At 39.5% G+C, this 17,089-nt stretch overlaps 1 protein-coding gene across 2 annotated transcripts; it reads right to left on the bottom strand.

Annotated features, from left to right (window-relative positions):
* Positions 1-8,038: 8,038 nt before the first annotated feature.
* Positions 8,039-12,747, bottom strand: LOC113028434 (probable phosphatase phospho1). 2 transcript variants are annotated; one of them, XM_026178691.1, is made up of 2 exons: positions 12,609-12,747; positions 8,039-10,981 (listed from the first exon to the last, which is right to left on the bottom strand). In XM_026178691.1, the coding sequence occupies exons 1-2, from the start codon at positions 12,619-12,621 to the stop codon at positions 10,194-10,196; spliced, it is 801 nt and encodes a 266-aa protein (XP_026034476.1). In that variant the 5' UTR covers positions 12,622-12,747; the 3' UTR covers positions 8,039-10,193. The 2 variants fall into 2 exon arrangements, with proteins under 2 accessions (XP_026034476.1, XP_026034477.1); XM_026178692.1 differs by lacking the exon at positions 12,609-12,747 and adding an exon at positions 12,482-12,587.
* Between the last annotated feature and the right edge of the window lie 4,342 nt (positions 12,748-17,089).

Raw genomic sequence — 17,089 nt, forward strand, 5'->3', positions numbered from 1 at the left:
TCTGGGCATGTGTGTGTGTGTAGGAGAGAGAGAGTATGTGATGCATTATAAGGCAATTTTCCTTCTTGATTTTTCTGTTAAAATCAAAAAGATGACAGTTAAATGCCAGGGTTCTGGTTTATCTGCCTTTAAAGCCTGACAGCATCATTACCATTTTAATTTACACATTGCCTTTTTCTGTCTACATAAATTAGCTGGATGATCACTGGCTCTGATTTTAAGTACTGTATAGTGTAGTCTTTTATTTTCCCCCAGTCAGGATCTGATGTCAGATCTCGGCCAAATCAAACAGGAAGATCAGAAGTGAGAATCAAGTGAGAGAGAAGGAGAATGAGAGTCAGTAGAGGGAAGACAGAATACGTGTGTGTGAATGAGAGGGAGATAAATGGAAAGATGAAGATGTGAGGAGTAAATGTAGTGAAGGTGGATGAGGTCAAATATCTAGGGTCAGCTATATAATGCACAAGCGAAGTGAAGAAGTGAGTGCAGGGAGTGGGTGGAGATGAATGCAAGGGTTGATTAGTGACAGGAAAAGCTTTCAAAATGGTGGAGAGACCTGCAACAATGTATGGTGTGGAGACAGTGGCACTGACAAAAAGACAAGAGGCAGCTGAATGTGTTAACATTTTCACTAGGAGTGACCAGGATGGACAAGATTAGGAATGAATACATTAGAGGAACAGAGGTGTGTGAGGACATGGGCAGAGGAAGGATCGTGGCTCAAGAGTTAGGAGTTCACCTTGTAATCGGAAGGTTGCCGGTTCGAGCCCCGGCTTGGACAGTCTCGGTCGTTGTGTCCTTGGGCAAGACACTTCACCCGTTGCCTACTGGTGGTGGTCAGAGGGCCCGGTGGTGCCAGTGTCCGGCAGCCTCGCCTCTGTCAGTGCGCCCCAGGGTGGCTGTGGCTACAATGTAGCTGCCATCACCAGTGTGTGAATGTGTGTGTGAATGGGTGGATGACTGGATATGTAAAGCGCTTTGGGGTCCTTAGGGACTAGTAAAGCGCTATATAAATACAGGCCATTTACCATTTACCATATATATTAGACAAAGGATATTGTAGACCACGGTGCCAGGCAGGAGGAAAAGAGGAAGCCCACAGAGGACATTCATGAATGTAGTTAGGAAGGACATGCAGAGGGTTGGTGTGACAGGATGCTAGGGATAGGGGGAGATGGAGGCAGCGATCCTTTGTGGCCACTCCTTTATTAGGAGCAGCTGAAAAAAGCAGAAGGAGAGAAAAAAACAGAGTAAGTGAAGAAGTAAAGTGAAGAAGTAATGCCTTGTTAAATCACAAATTCACTGTAATTAACTAAATTTTTTTGGAATGCGTGATGTAATTGATAGAGCCATGAATTCTAATCTCCTCCAGAATATCCGAAAGGATAATCTCCGGCCATTAGTTTGTGCCCTGAAGCTTAAGATCACTCAGAATACGCAACAGGACAATGACCTGAAGCATACTTGAAAGTCCATCAGCAAGTCTGAATGATTCAAAAAACAGAATGAAAGTTCTGGAGTGATTTAGTCAAAGTCTTTACTTTGATTAAGATCCTTTGGTACGACATTAGACAGGCTGCGTATGCTGGAAAACCCTCCAGTCTGGCTGAATTTACATTTCTGCAAAGACGAGTAGGCCAAAATTCCTCTACAGGGATGTGAAAGACTCACTGCCAGTTATTGATGGCAGTTCTTACTGCCAAGGATACCACAACTAGTTGTTAAGTTTGGAGGGCAATTACTCTTTCACACAAGGGATCGTTTATTTTATCTTAACAATTTAAATTATTATTTAAAAACTGTATTTAGTATTTACTCTGGTTATCTTTGTGTAGTATTAAAATTTGTTTATTGGCAAAATCAAAGAAATCATGAAGGAGGCAAATACTTCTTCACAGCCCTCAAAAGCCATGGTGATGTGCTGCAGACCATTTTCTATCCCTTGTCCCATCTGTCCCATGTTTATAAAAGTAAATGTAAGAAACATGCGGCTAAAAAAGAAGATGTGCTGATCTTTAAATGCAAACCCACAGATGATGATCAGACAGATTAGCAGTTGAAATAATAGCTTTAACAGTAATCAGGATGGAAAAGGGAATATGCAAGTGTGCAAAGACTATAACATAAGACTACAAAAACACACTTTTAGCTTTAAGTCTGGAAATGCAAATACAAGACATGATCAATGCCAGACCCTTACCCACAGTTTGCACGTATTTAACTACTAAATGTCAAAATCTGAGACCATCCCACCTTGGATTTCTTACTTCTTGTTTGTAGGAATCTGGTGACCCTGCTCAACCATACTTATGTTACCTTTTATATCTTAAAAAATACTAAAGGAACAACTGCAAGTTCTGCTGATATTATAAACATCACACAGTCTCAGTCCTTTGTTTTGTCATGTTTTTATAGGGTTATAGGTATTTCTCGCTTATCTTTGTCTTTTTCTTCTCATGGAAGATCGGCAGCGATGAAGGACTTTACTCGGTTTTAATGCGCATGATGGATTAGGTGCGAAATATTCAGCTCAGCAATGAACGGGAATGAATGTGAAAAATGTGCAGCTAACAGATCTGTCACCTCCACTGATATGTGGAAAAGGTTCATCGCAAACTGTCTGGGTTCATCCTTCTCTTCTTGCTGCACAAATGAAGTCATGAGCCAGGGCTTCATGAAAAGGGCAAAGGCAAGTGTTTTCAGACACATGCTGTATATGGTGCAGTCTGAGACTGAACAGACACCCACTGTTTGTTTCAACTTTGTCCGCTGGGCTTTGGTTACACAGGATAAAAGCTTCCTTAAAGAGCCACTGAATGTATTTCACACATAAAGGTCTGTTTGCTGCACTTCTGGAAGAGAAGACCACCCATACTTGAAAAATAGGTGTGTAATGCCATCTACACCTTTGGTAAGGTGATACTACGATCAGATTACAAAGTAAAAGGAGGTTTGAAAGATGGGGGACAGTTAAGCTGTAATTAGGGGTGCTGTGAAGTTGCGGTGAGGGAGTCCAGGGTGGAAACTATAGATTACAAAATAGGATATTTCAATTGCTGCTATGAAAGTACACTTTCTTATATTGCAAACACTGCCTGGCTTCTTGTCAGCTTCCCTCACACTGGCACACATTCAGCAGATAACTGAAAGCTTCTCAGTGCAGAGAAGATTTTTTTTGTGATTTTTAGCATCTTCAAGGACACGCAGACACAATTCAGACATTGTTTTTTCTCTGTGGCTGACGGTCTGCAATGAAGGACTCTTGTTTTTATCTCTACAGCTCATCTCAAGGACGTTAGATAAACGTCAGCTCAGACGGCCCACAGTTCCCACTCCTTTCCTTTTCTTTCTGTTGCTAACTTTCTTTTTAGGGAGGGCCACCGCCTAACGCTATTAGCATGACTTTTTGGCTCCCAGTGTTCTCTTAAACTATCACTAGAAGAATCAAACGCAGAGCAGTCAAAATGCTTACAAGTCAAATCTGCCTGATAGCACTTTGGCATAGAAAGCTCACATCCTAATTCAGAGTGACCTCTTACAAGGCCGGAGCCTCTTAACTGAGTTATCTCTCACCTCTGAGGGAGTAATTGAATGGAGAACAATCAATGAGGTTATCCATAAACGCAATCATCTGGCAGCACTGGCCGTTTAAAGCACTTCAACAGTTGAGTGTCATCTCTTACTGGTGGGAGGAAGGGCTGTATCAGCTGATGTATGGAGCTACAACAGGAGGTTGTCATTGACCAGTTTGAGATCCTCAAATACGATTTGTCATCATTCTCCTCAAACTGATGCTAATTGTGTTTTCTATCCATTTATTTACCTCTGGAGGTCAACCAAAATGGGCTTGGACTACAGGCTGTCTTTTGTTAATTTGACTATACAGACAATACATGTCGTCTCTCCTTAATACCAGCTCAATATGACCTCTATTGAAGAATCAATTCTGGTAGGATCATTTGTGCTGAGAGTTGGAAAAGCCCAGAGCTGGCAGACATGTTTTTCAAAGTGTGATGGATAGATCATACAGAAAAAGGAACTGCAGAACAACATATAGGCAGTGATAGTGAGGGCTACAAGTGTCCTGTACAGTCAGCTTTTTGTTGTGTCATTATCATCGGGGTCCTGGACTGACAACAGAAAATATGACGGTAGACAACAACAATGACACGGAATCACCCGAGGCACGGAGTGACAGGATAAATCAGAGAGAAGAAATCAGATGTGGGGAGAACAATGTCCAAGAGAGTGGGTAAAAAGATTGATCACACAGACTCATCTTTATGTAATCTGACAGAAGTCAATCCACAGAAGAAGAATGGAGCGTAGAGAGACAAGAGAAGAAGCACTGGTTAAAAGGCAGCAACAAGGTTACAGCAGATTAAATATGAACAAAACAGGCCATACAAGCAAGAGAGCTGAATCAACGAATTACTTGGCAGACTTCAGCATCATCTTAAACTAACGTGGTGACATGGAGCGCCTCATACGCCATCTCCATCACTGCAGCCTAGAGCCTTTACTGTCATATCCTGTGAGCCATGTTTCATGAATTCACATCAGCACTGCTGTTTGTGCCAGAGGAACCCTGCTTCCATTGATGTCACTTTGTTTTCTTATTAATCTGTGTTGGCTTAAATAATTGGGATAATGTAAGGACTTGCCAAAGTCACATTCACACTGGAGGGCACTCCTGAGCTGATTTAACAGCGACACAATAACTTGGCGCCATCTTCTGGTGAAAAGGTGCCTTTTCATATGTGATCCTGGGAACCTGCCCTTGACAAGAAAAAGTCAAATCACCCCTTTTTCACAGAGCCGAGGTGTTAGCATTTAGCCCTTGCTTGTTTCTGAAGAAGTAAAAATTTCTTTAGGCTGGGACACATCATTTAAATTATACTATTTAAACTTCTAAAAGTTTCATTTCAAAAATTCTTAATCATTTCTTTTAGTTTTGCAGGCAAAAAATGACTCATGGATTTTCATTGTCTGTACAGTATTTCTCAAATTGACTGTAAAAGATGTGTAGTTCATAGTATAGTAGCATACAGTAACAACCTCAGTAAGGATTTAATGCGCTACGAGTTAAATCCAATACAACAGTATTGTTTGATGTTGTCTGTAAAAAGCTGAGTGAATGTGCCACAAACACACACTTGGGTTTACAGGAGTTTCTTTTGATTCAGAAAGTTTCTAAACACTAATTAACCCAACAGCCTTTAAACTGGATAAACATGTTATCCAAATAGTGCTTTTATTATAAAGATGTCCCAGCAACTTTGCTGTTTAACTGTTTTCTTTTTCTCATTTTCACACACAACAACGAATCAAATAATTTTTTAGCATTTCATCTCTGTGTCTTGTGCTTCTGCTACAAAAGTGGTATTATTCTTTCCTCCTCTTGCGCGTCATGATAAATAAACATATCATCTCCTTTGAGAAGGAAGATTAGATCTCCTGTGCCTCTGAGATGCTCACCGTTTCCTCCCCCACATCACTCCCTCATCTTTTAATTTCGTCAACACAGCTTTGACGTCATCTCTCCCTAAACATAAACTTCAAACCAACAACATCAACAAGTAACAATTACAGACTCGTACCACCCCAAAGTAAAACCAGACTTTACTGTTTTGGTTGCTAAAAAAAAAGGAAAAGGAAAATAAAATCTTCTCTTAGTAAATGCAATCTTGACTTAATCTAAATTCACTATTTTCAAGAAATTGAGTTTTTCTCACAGCATAATTTAATTTTGAAATGTATCCTTATTTGGGAACAGCTGTGGACAAAACAGTCTTTTGTTAAAGTATTTTTCTTGGCTTGATGCTCTCTTCCAACGAGGATCCAAATTATAAAGTCCAAGTTCAACTGATCAGGCACAACCTTACGACCATGTGCTTATTTTGCATTATCCTGTTGAAAGAGGCCACAGCCATCAGAGAATACCATTTCCATGAAAGGGTGTACATGGTCTGCAACACAGAGGTTAGGTAGGTGGTGCGTGTCAAAGTAACATCCACATGGATGCAAGGATCCAAGGCTTCCCAACAAAGCATCTTGCCTTCTTCCCGTAGTGCATTCTGGTTTTCCTGTCTGTTGAGTGAGACAACTTTTAATAGATTCTCACCACTGCAGACCGGGAACAACACACAAAAGCTTTGGTTTTGAAGATGCTCTATATAATCAGAAATTTTAACTTACATGTGGCAACAAGATGTTCCTTTTTTCTCCATAAAACACTATCCGGTTCAGTTCCTTTAAATTTGTATAGTGCCAAGTCACAAATTTTCCCCTTTATAAACTGTAACATAAAGATCCTACATAATTAGAGATAAACACGAATCTGATCATCCTCTATAAGCAAGCAGTTGGTGACAGTGGGGAGGAAAAATCCCTTTTAACTGGAAGAGGCTTCAGAGACTGCTACAACTATTAGCAGCTATAAAATAAACTTTTAGGTTTAGATTTTAGTTTAGAATTTTATTAATATTTTAGTTAATAATTTTGAATATCAGTGGTCAGCTGATTATAATGTTTAAATCATTTTCATTTTTACATCTACGTATTAAATAGGAATGGTTCTTTAGAGGAACTGGAGTCTAATAATCTTTAGTACAAACACTTGTGTACTTAACCTCCCTCCTCCTGTTTTTGGTTAGGGCTAGGGATGGGTATTGATAAGATTTTCACGATTCCGATTCCAATTTCGATTCTGTTTAACGATTTGATTCTTTATCGATTCTCTTATCTATTCTTTTTTAAAAAAAAGGTGAACACTAAGGTCGAATAGCTTAGAACTTTGTTTTATATCTTCTCTTTGAACAAGATAGAAATTTAGGAGTAACATGGCCTTACAAACCCAACAGTGAGATCTTAAGAGATCCACAGCCTACGGCTCTTCAATGGGGCGTCACAGGGTCCCCAGGAAAAAACATTGTAAATGTAAAATAATAAAATAAATATTCTTCTGTAGCAATAACAAAGTATAACATAAATTATTCTGTAGCAATTACATAAGAATATCCAGTAATGTCCCTGCCTACAATTAAACACATTCACTTCCTGAAAATCGGGGGCATCTGCTGTGGCAAATAGGTGCAAGCCTTTTACCATAAACGTAGTCACTGCTCGGTGACATTCGTCTATCCTGGCCTGAAAGGAGACGCTACCGGTAGACTGCAGTGAGAACTGCCAGCATCTGAGCCAGCCAGACTCTGTCTGTCTGTCTCATCATGGTCACCTAAATGCACAGTAATGGCAGGTTTTGTAATAAGGCAGATCGCGCTAACATAATATGCACTGTTAGTTGATTATTTACCTGCCGCATTAACGGCAGAGGACGTACAAACGTCACCGCTGCTGCTGGGTTGAGATTCACGAGTCCGGAGCGGAATTAAAAACATGACATTCATTTAAGGTCATCGCGTGTTTTGTGAGCAAATGCTTTTGCATATTCGTAGTGTTTCCTCCCTTAAATGAAATATCTACTTTTCAAGTATTGCAAGTTGCCCTGTTTCTCAACAAGAACCGGGTTTCAATACCCATATTTCACTTTAATCCCTAACCGGTTTGTTTGACAAGCCTTTCCTCAAAAGCCTTAAACTTCAGCTTGGTTTTGATTCTTTTCTTGAACTTAACTTAAAAATCAAACCAGTCGTTAAATTCATCTTGTCAGTCAAGACTTCTACCTAAATTTAAAGCATGGGTTTCTATCAATGACCTTGAGGAGATCGTTCATGGTTTCATCACATCCTGACTAGGAAAAGGCAATTTGTTGAACTAAGAAAAACACTAACACTGATATCATGATTGCAGTTGCTGACTGGTATAGAAACCCCAACTGAAACTATACTTCTTCTCAAAGGCCATTTCAGCTTAAGATGAATTATAACTGTGTTATTTTCTCCAGTATATTTTTTATACTGTAAAAAGATTTGCTGTGCTCAAGCTCTGTGGTGTTTTTGCATGTGCTGTTATAAATTAGAACTCATCTTTACGGGGTGTTGATTTTGTGTCACAGATATAAACCAGACAACAAAAACACATTGTCAGGTAATGGCTTTATATTCCTGTTAATATGATACATTACACGCATAATAGAACTTTTGATGTAATGAATATACAACAAACCGCAAAATCGAAAAACAAGACCTTTTCTTTCCCCCCCATTGTTGTAATATAAGCATGGTTGTCTAAAAATCGCAATATTGAAGTGATCTGTGGTTGAGTAACACACATAAAAATATCACAAGTCAAGTTTTTCATCCAGTATAACCTCTCTGTATAGAGCATTTAGTTATTGCACCAAATCTATTTTAGTTTTACAGGTACACAGATTTAAAGTAAACTAATGTTTTTACAGTCTTAAACCATGATCTCTACAATTACAGTACGATACAGAGGAACACCCACAGCATATTTGTAACACAGCATTGGATAAGAATTAGGTTTAGAGCTCAGTGAATTTCAGAGTCAGACTCATGACATCTATAAAAGTTCACAAGTAAAATTAGTTTGGTTGAAATTCAACAGTACAAAATAAACAAATGCTGCTATATGATGTTGCTCGTTTAAGTCTCCCTTCCCTGAGAAATTAAAAAAACACCCCTTAAAGTAAATTTCCAGCACTTACACAACAATTTGTCATTTGTTAAGGCTAAAAAAATGTCACCAGTTTTACACACTACTTTACCGTTTTACTTCTTTTCATTAGCACCCACTTTTCCCTTTACAAACATGGACTTTATTCAACCAGGAAACAGAACTCTTGAGTATCAAATTCATCTTGGTAAAGACAGACAGCATTAACCTAACATAGTTCAATATTAGCTTTTCTAAAGCTGAAACCAGTCTCACAAGGGATTCAAGACTTAACAGATGTAAAGTATTGCTTCAAACAAAAAATGAAGAAAAGAATACCCTTCAATGCATTAATTAACTCTTCATAATCAATACCAAACAATACTAAGTATATATTTTTCCCCTGTTGCAAGTTTAGTGAGGAAGAAATGAATTTACATGCTGATTTATGCAGATATACTGAAAATCATCAACTGGGAAAGCATTCAAATAGAAAGAAGAACTTCTTTATCCTGACCCAAAATGAAAACATCTTATCAGTAAAAATAATCACTAGAAGTTTTTAATATGGTATGATTCCATTACATTAACCCTTCTAAAATTGGTAGTGTGCATTTGGCTTTTTTCCATTGTTTCAGAGGGACAGGGAATAACGTTAGACCGACCGGCAGCTGTGTGTCTATGGCATGCCTGGTGTAAATTACTGTTGTGCAATCAAGCCCAGATTAAGTATCAGTAATGGGAGGTGGGGAGTGCACAGGTACTGGCGTATGTCATCTTATCTCTTATCTTTTCTGACCTTGTCCTTGGCCAACATGGTCATATGTCCCAGAAAGTTTCATAACACCTGGCCCTACTTATGTGGACGTAGATGGAGTTTTTTTAAAGGAAGCGTGACAAAAGAGAAAAAGTTTAAATCTCCCCATGAATGAAATCTCATACAGTTAAGAGGAGAAGCAAACCATCAGAGTTCGCATTGCTCAAAAATGTAAACTACACGTGTACTGAAGGGGATGGTTGCTTCATAAACGGCAACTTCAGAGCACGCATGACAATTTGGTTACGATGTTCTCTCCCATTTATCAGACTTGATAAGGAGAACAAAGTGCATAATGAATACTGCATATCTATTATTGATCAAATATCCTTGCTATTGCTAGCTAACTGAATTTTAATACCACGCGATTTACAATGCGGCATACATGTTTAATACCAGAGTCATTGGGATGAAATAGCCTTTTGCATGAGGCTAAAATTACAGCAGTTTAAGTGTCTTGTCAAACATTATATTTAAAAACCATTAGCACTATGAGTTAACCATTTACTGGCTAGCTTATCGTAGCATAGAGAGTGGAAACAAGGGGAAACACCTGGCCTGGTACAAAAAGGAATCTTCTATTTAGAACCTCTTACTACCACATTTGATCATTTTCAATTAAGATTTCACAAAGTTGAAGAATAAAAATAAAATAAATCCTACATCTGTAGGATGGTCTGGTTGTTGCTCGGCTAAAATCATGCATAACCTGCCTGCCAAGTGGACTAGTGTTGGCGCACCTTTATTGCACTTGTTCCCCTCTTACAGACCTTCTTTCACAAGTACAGGCATGCAGTTCTCATTTCTCCTCCACTATTTTCTTCAGGCAGTCTACTATGTCTTTGCCACTGACCCAAGGTTCAATGTTTGTTTTGAACTTGGCAGACTGCTGAAACTCCTTTAGCAGCCTGTGCATTGGAAAGTCTTTCCTGGGGAAAGCCGTGTCCCGGGGCCCCAAAGCCAGACAAGGGCAGGCGTCATTGGCCCCATCTCCAATATAGAAGACCCTTTGAAAGGGAACGCCGCCACGCTCCTTCTGCCGCTCCGCCAAATACTCCCGAAGGATCACCTGCTTGCACATGTTATCAGGACAACGGGGGCATGAGTGCGAGTGGAAAGAGAGGAGCACAAGCTGACCAGCCGCATTAAAACTGGATGGGTTTGTGAAAATCTTTCTGAAAAGGTCACGCACCCCAGCATGCCTAAGCCAGGTTTCAATAAAATACATGTTGGCATCGGAGACCACCACAAGCTCAAAGTCCTGCTGGTGGCTCTGCAGATACTGGAAGAGATTCATGAGGCCTTGATTTGGTGGGATCTTCTCCACTGCTGAATGGATGGAGTCTTTAGAGACGCCCTGCTCAGCCATGTAGGCCAAAATCTTCTGCGTATTTTCATTATACTGCCCCTCCCTGTAACTGTTTTTCAGCCAAGCAGGGAGCTCTTTGTCTGGCAGAGTACGCACCAAAGCATCGTCGCTGCTTTCGCAAATGATGGTCTCGTCGAAGTCAAACAACACCAAAAAGCGTTGATCCTGTGGTGCGGCAGGCGTTAAAGGAGCTGTCATCTTTGGTGAGTGATTTCTTTCTGGGGGGGGGAAAAAAGCAGAGGTGGAAGGAATGAAACAGAGAGCCCTTTTTTTCTCACCGTCAAGAACAGCAGACTCTGAAGCACACTGTTTTATAGCATCCTGGTGTAAAACTTTAATGGCGAGAAGCTAAAAAAGCCATCAATCAGAGTTTAAATCACAGAGAGTTCAGGGTTAAATTAAACTGAAGCACCAGAGGAAAACAACAACATGCATTAAGACTCTTAATGAGGCTATGAGCTGAAGGGGAAATGTGTGTTTACAAGAGTAAAGGAAGGGAGTTTAAATGAAACAAAAGTACCTCATAAACAGGATGTTCATTACAATTAATGAAAGAAATGAAAAAAACAACAACAACAACAACAACCCCAAAGAAGGGCAAATTGTTAAACTCTTTATCTAAATCTCTTTCCACACAAACATGCCTTCAGTCCTTTTTAAAATCATTTATTTAAACTTAGAGGCCACATCTTCCAGCAGTGCCAGTCTCTTGTTTACATAGCTGATATATAGCACAAGGCTTCCCCTTTTATAGGCCTGTTGTAACTCCAGCGAAGAGAGGGCTGATTATGTCACAGACGTTTGGTGGGATGTTAAATCTACTGGAGTAGTTACTGTGAAATGTAGACGTTTTTATGAAAAGAGCTATGATTCCTCTGAATTGAAGATGAACAGGAGTGTATATTTTGAAAAATGTAAAGCTTTAACAATTTTTTCCCCTGTAACAACCTTTTAGTTTTCATGCCAAGTTTTAAAACTTGACATAAATATGTCATATTTGCAGATATGGCAATTAATCTTTAGACACCTCATAGCAGAAACGAAAAGCAAAGGTGTTAACAGTGGGATGCATTCCACTTGTCGGGCGTGTGTGTGTGAAATGAGCCATTATTAAATTCACGTGAGCATTTTCCCGCCAAGGTAGGAAACATTAAAAGTGGCAGATCAGAGAAAAGAAATGATTTGATAAGAGATGTCACATGTCATCTGCATCACTACAGAAAACAAAACAAAACAAAATCAAAATTATAAAAGAAAATTGTAAAATAATCAATGCCAGTGTTTCTGACACTTTTGGATGAGTAAACATTGACCCAGGAACATAATTGGTGTTCCTGGAAACCAACATAACAGGAGTGTGATGCATAACGAATACGCCCTAGAAGGCCAGGCTGATTTTACAAGCATGTTATTAACCCAGTACTGCAATCTAGCTGTACCTGTGACTGCGACAGAGGGCATTGGGTGCATACAGAAAGTAAAACAACAAGACCTGACTTGATCGATTGTTAATATTTGCATAACATTCGTAACATGTTATGCAGGCTGCCTCCAGGAACTAAAAATGACATGCAACCTACAGCTTTGGTGCACACATGTGCCAAGTGAGCACAAGCCTGATCTCCCCAGCAGCCACTGCGTTATTAATAGCACACATTTACACACTAAGCTATCTAATTTTAACCCCGGCGGCGAACTATTTCTGTATGAGAGGTTACCTCTGAAAGTCATAAGCCGGTCATTGCATGAACGGAGCAGAATAAAAGGCTGATGTAACTATTTAAATGTGACACACGTTAAAAATAAAAGAAGAAGAAAAATAACACAGAGAGGAAAACGGCCTACCGGTGGAGGGCATATATAAGCGGGGATGGTCGGCTAGGTGTCCGGCTCCCAGATCCGCATCCCAGTGACGCGGTAAGATTTTTTAAAGGAGACTCCACAGCGGATCGAGGGTATTCCCATTTAAAGCCGTTGCGTCAAGCAAGCCGACGTAAACACGTGATTTCCGCCATGACCTTCCAAAGTAAAAGCTTCAGCGAGTAGCTTAAGTGTACTTGGTGAACCTATATTAAATGTATGGTACACTGTTACGGTTATGTAAACAAATACGACAGAAAGTGATACCATGCCGAATGTGCCCAGGTATTACTTTTTTGTCCTCTACAAAGTTTAAGATGAACTAAAATTGTACATTTTTGCAAATACAACAGTTATTATAAACGTAGTAGTAGCTTAAATCTCATGTGTGGTGAATCTACTGAAAATTGTCCCATTTTATCTCATCCAAGTACTTCATAATACATTCTTACTTTAAAACATGAAACGCAACCTTTAAACAGACAGGACATTATATAAAATTGTGAAATGTCTGTGTAGGTTCTCAGTAATCCAGGTCATAGTAGTTGTAAGAGCCTCATCCCAATCCGATTTACTCCCTGTTAGACCTCTGCCTTACCATCACATATTTGAAATACAATAAGGGTTGTGTCACTCAAAGGTCAACATCTTTAAAGAAGAAGCTCAAATAAAGAAACACCTACTGGTTTATTCAAGATGACACTTGGTTAAAAATCAAAACACAAGAGGTAGAGGTTTCATGAACACATGAGCTGAGTGGATGAAAACATCAAGTTCACCAAAAAATAGATACCTATTTGATTCCCATTGGAGTGGGTATTGTAGGTCAAAGGGTAGGTCAGAGACCTACCACCCACTGGAGCATAAACGTTCCCTATGAGGCTGAAAGGAAATAAAAGGAATACACATGTAAAGAAATCTCTTAAAACATATGATGGGATAGAGCAATATCTCAGAGGTTTCACCCCTCAGCTGTGATGATGTTAATGATCATTTTTCACACCTTGGCTCATGTGGCGACACACATGATCAATAGTGGGTTAATGACAAGTTCAGCACATGGAGTTATCTGAGCTTAAGAAGCTTTTAGGGGTCCTTTTGCTTTAAAATTCAATTCAATTTTCAATTCAGTTTTATTTATATAGCGCCAAATCAAAACAACAGTCGCCTCAAGGCACTTTATGTTGTAAGGTAGACCCTACAATAATACATACAGAGAAAAACTCAATCATACGATCCCCTATGATTGAGGCATTCTTAACAGTATAGCAGCTGTCCCCATGCTGTTTCTGGGTCTGGCCTTGGCACACCCTGTAACTGGACTCTGTACCTCGGTGTCGTAATTTACAGAGCTGGCCTACCGGGTTTAAAGTACATTTCAGTTTATACAACAGTACTATTAGCTGACCTACTAATAACTGACAAGTAAACTGATAAATAAACTGCTTTTTTTCCTTTTACTTTGCAGGTGACGTGTTGCAGGTCGGAAAAAACTCAAGCTGTCCCTTCGCCTGATGGTGGAAATATCCCTCTAAAAATATACAGAGGCATTCTTGTATCAGCAGCAGTCACGAGTATGAGATTGTTATATACAGCTAACAGCTAAGGGTTAAGAGGTTTGACGTTCATAAATCCTAAAAGATACAGTCATTTTATTCCTCTGCATGTGTGTGAATGCTTCTTCTATAAGCCTAGATAAATTTTTGCCTACATCCAATTTGTCGTATGGCTACTAGAATAACTTGTAGTTTAAAACTATGTACATACAGTCATATGAAAAAGAAAGTTTTAATAGGACTTTATGAAAAAAAAGATTAACTTGTGTCTTTGGCAGCAGTAGCTTGTTATAAGCATTTTCTATATGACTTGCCCCGTTTTACAGCATTGCTTTAGGTCATTGAGATTTTCACACACTTGTTAAGGGTCTTTTAACGACCCTTCACAAGATTTCAGATGGGCTGAGATCTAGACTTTAATGGGCCATTCCATTGCAAATTTGCTTCTGTGCTTGGACTCATTGACATATGCATGCCCTATTTTAGGCCAAGCTTTAGCTGTGAGGTTGCCTCACATTTGACACTAGATTACTCAGCAGTTTCTCAACACCTTAATTACTTCTTAACACAGAATAACTGCTATGATGCCTTCCAGTAAGGTTTTAGACAGAACCACAGCACTGAGACTGCTCTGACCAAAGTGTTTAATGACATATGTCTGAATACAGACAGTGGAAAAATGTCTGTTTTAGTTTTACTGGATTTCAGTGCAGCATTTGATACAGTTGACCACAACATATTACTCAAACGACTGGAGAACTGGGCAGGTCTTTCAGGAACTGTACTAAACTGGTTCAAAACATACTTAGAAAACAGGAAATACTTTGTATCAATGGGTAACTTCACATCTGAGCAGACAAGTATCACATGTAGGGATGGGTATCGAAAACCGGTTCTTGTTGAGAACCGGTTCCCACTGTTTCAATTCCTTGGAATCGTTTGCCACTTTTAAAAACGATTCCCTTATCGATTCCAGTCGCCCCGAATGACGTCATCACGTTGAGTAGCGTCTTTTACCCAGTAGGAAACATGGCGCCTGAGCGGCGCAAACGCTCAAAAGTTTGGTTACACTTTATGAGAAAGGATGACAACAGGGCAACGTGCAATACTTGCAAAGTAGAGATTTCATCAAAGGGAGGAAACACTACGAATATGCAAAAGCATTTGCTCAAAAAACACGCGATTGCTTTCAACGAATGTCGTGTTTTTGATCCGCTCCGGACTAGCGAAGCTCAACCCAGCAGCAGCGGTAGCGTTTCCACGTCCTCTCCCGTTAATACTGCAGGTAACTAATCAATTAGCATTGCATATTATGTTAGCGCGATTTACCTTATTACAAAACCTGCTATTACTGTGCGTTGCATTTAGATAACCATGATGAGAGAGACAGAGTCTGGCTGGCTCAGATGCTGGCAGTTCTCGCTGCAGTTCTCACTGTAGCGTCTCCTTTCAGGCCAGGATAGACGAATGTCACCCAGCAGTGTCTAAGTTTGTGGTCAAAGGCTTGCACCCATTTGCCACAGCAGATGCCCCCGATTTCACTTTGGTAAGTGAATGTGTTTAATTGTAGGCAGGACATTACTGGATATTCTTGTGTAATTGCTACAGAATAATTTATGTTAAACTTTGTTATTGCTACAGGAGAATATTAATTTTATTATTTTACATATACATTTTTTTTCCTGGGGACCCTGTGACACCCCATTGAAGAGCCGTAGGCTGTGGATCTCTTAAGATCTCACTGTTGGGTTTGTAAGGCCATGTTACTCCTAAATTTCTATCTTGTTCAAAGAGAAGATATAAAACAAAGTTCTAAGCTAATCGAACTTAGTGTTCTCCTTTTTAAAAAAAAAAGAATCGATAAGAGAATCGATAAGAGAATCGATAAGGAATCGAATCGTTAAACAGAATCGAAAATGGAATCGGAATCGTTAAAATCTTATCAATACCCATCCCTAATCACATGTGTAGTCCCCCAAGGTTCCATCTTGGGACCCCTTCTGTTTAACATTTACATGCTCCCACTGGCACAGATTATAAAGAACAACAAAATAAACTATCACAGCTATGAAGATGACACACAAATATATCACAATGTCACCAGGAGACCGAGGCCCTGTACAGGCTCTTGGTAAATGCATAGAGGAAATTAATGACTGGTTGTGTCGCAATTTTCTCCAGCTAAACAAAAACAAAACAGAAGTAATAGTCTTTGGAGCCAAAGAAAAATGATTACAGGTCACCAGAGAACTTCAATCTACACACCTAAAAACCACCAACCAGGCGAGAAATGTGGGTGTAGTGATGGATGCAGGCCTAAACTTATAAAAACACATCAAGACAATAACAAAATCAGCTTACTATCACCTCAAGAATATTTCAAGGATAAAAGATCTGATGTCTCAACAGGACCTGGAAAAACTAGTCCATGCATTCATCTTTAGTAGGCTTGATTACTGTAACAGCATCTTTACAGGTCTACCTAAAAAACCAGTCAGACAACTACAGCTCATTCAGAACTCTGCTGCTCGAGTCCTTACTAAGACCAAAAAAGTGGACCACATCAGTCCAGCTCTGAGGTCTTTACACTGGCTGCCTGTCCGTCAGAGGATAGACTTTAAAGTTCTGATGCTGGCCTATAAAGCTCTGAATGGTTTAGGACCAAAATACACCTCCTGGATCCGGTTTTTTATCAGTTCCCAGAGTCAGAACCAGACACGGAGAAGCTGCATTCAGCTTTTATGCTCCATATATCTGGAACAAACTCCCAGAAAGCCTCAGATCAGCTGAAACACTCAGTTTATTTAAATCCAGGTTGAAGACTCACCTATTCTCAGCTGTATTTGAATAAAGCACCAAATCCGCACTGTTTTACTTTTAAGCTTACATTTCAAAACTTACATTTTAACT

The sequence above is a fragment of the Astatotilapia calliptera genome, chromosome 8 (genome assembly GCF_900246225.1).
Source record: "Astatotilapia calliptera chromosome 8, fAstCal1.2, whole genome shotgun sequence".
NCBI lineage: Eukaryota > Metazoa > Chordata > Actinopteri > Cichliformes > Cichlidae > Astatotilapia > Astatotilapia calliptera.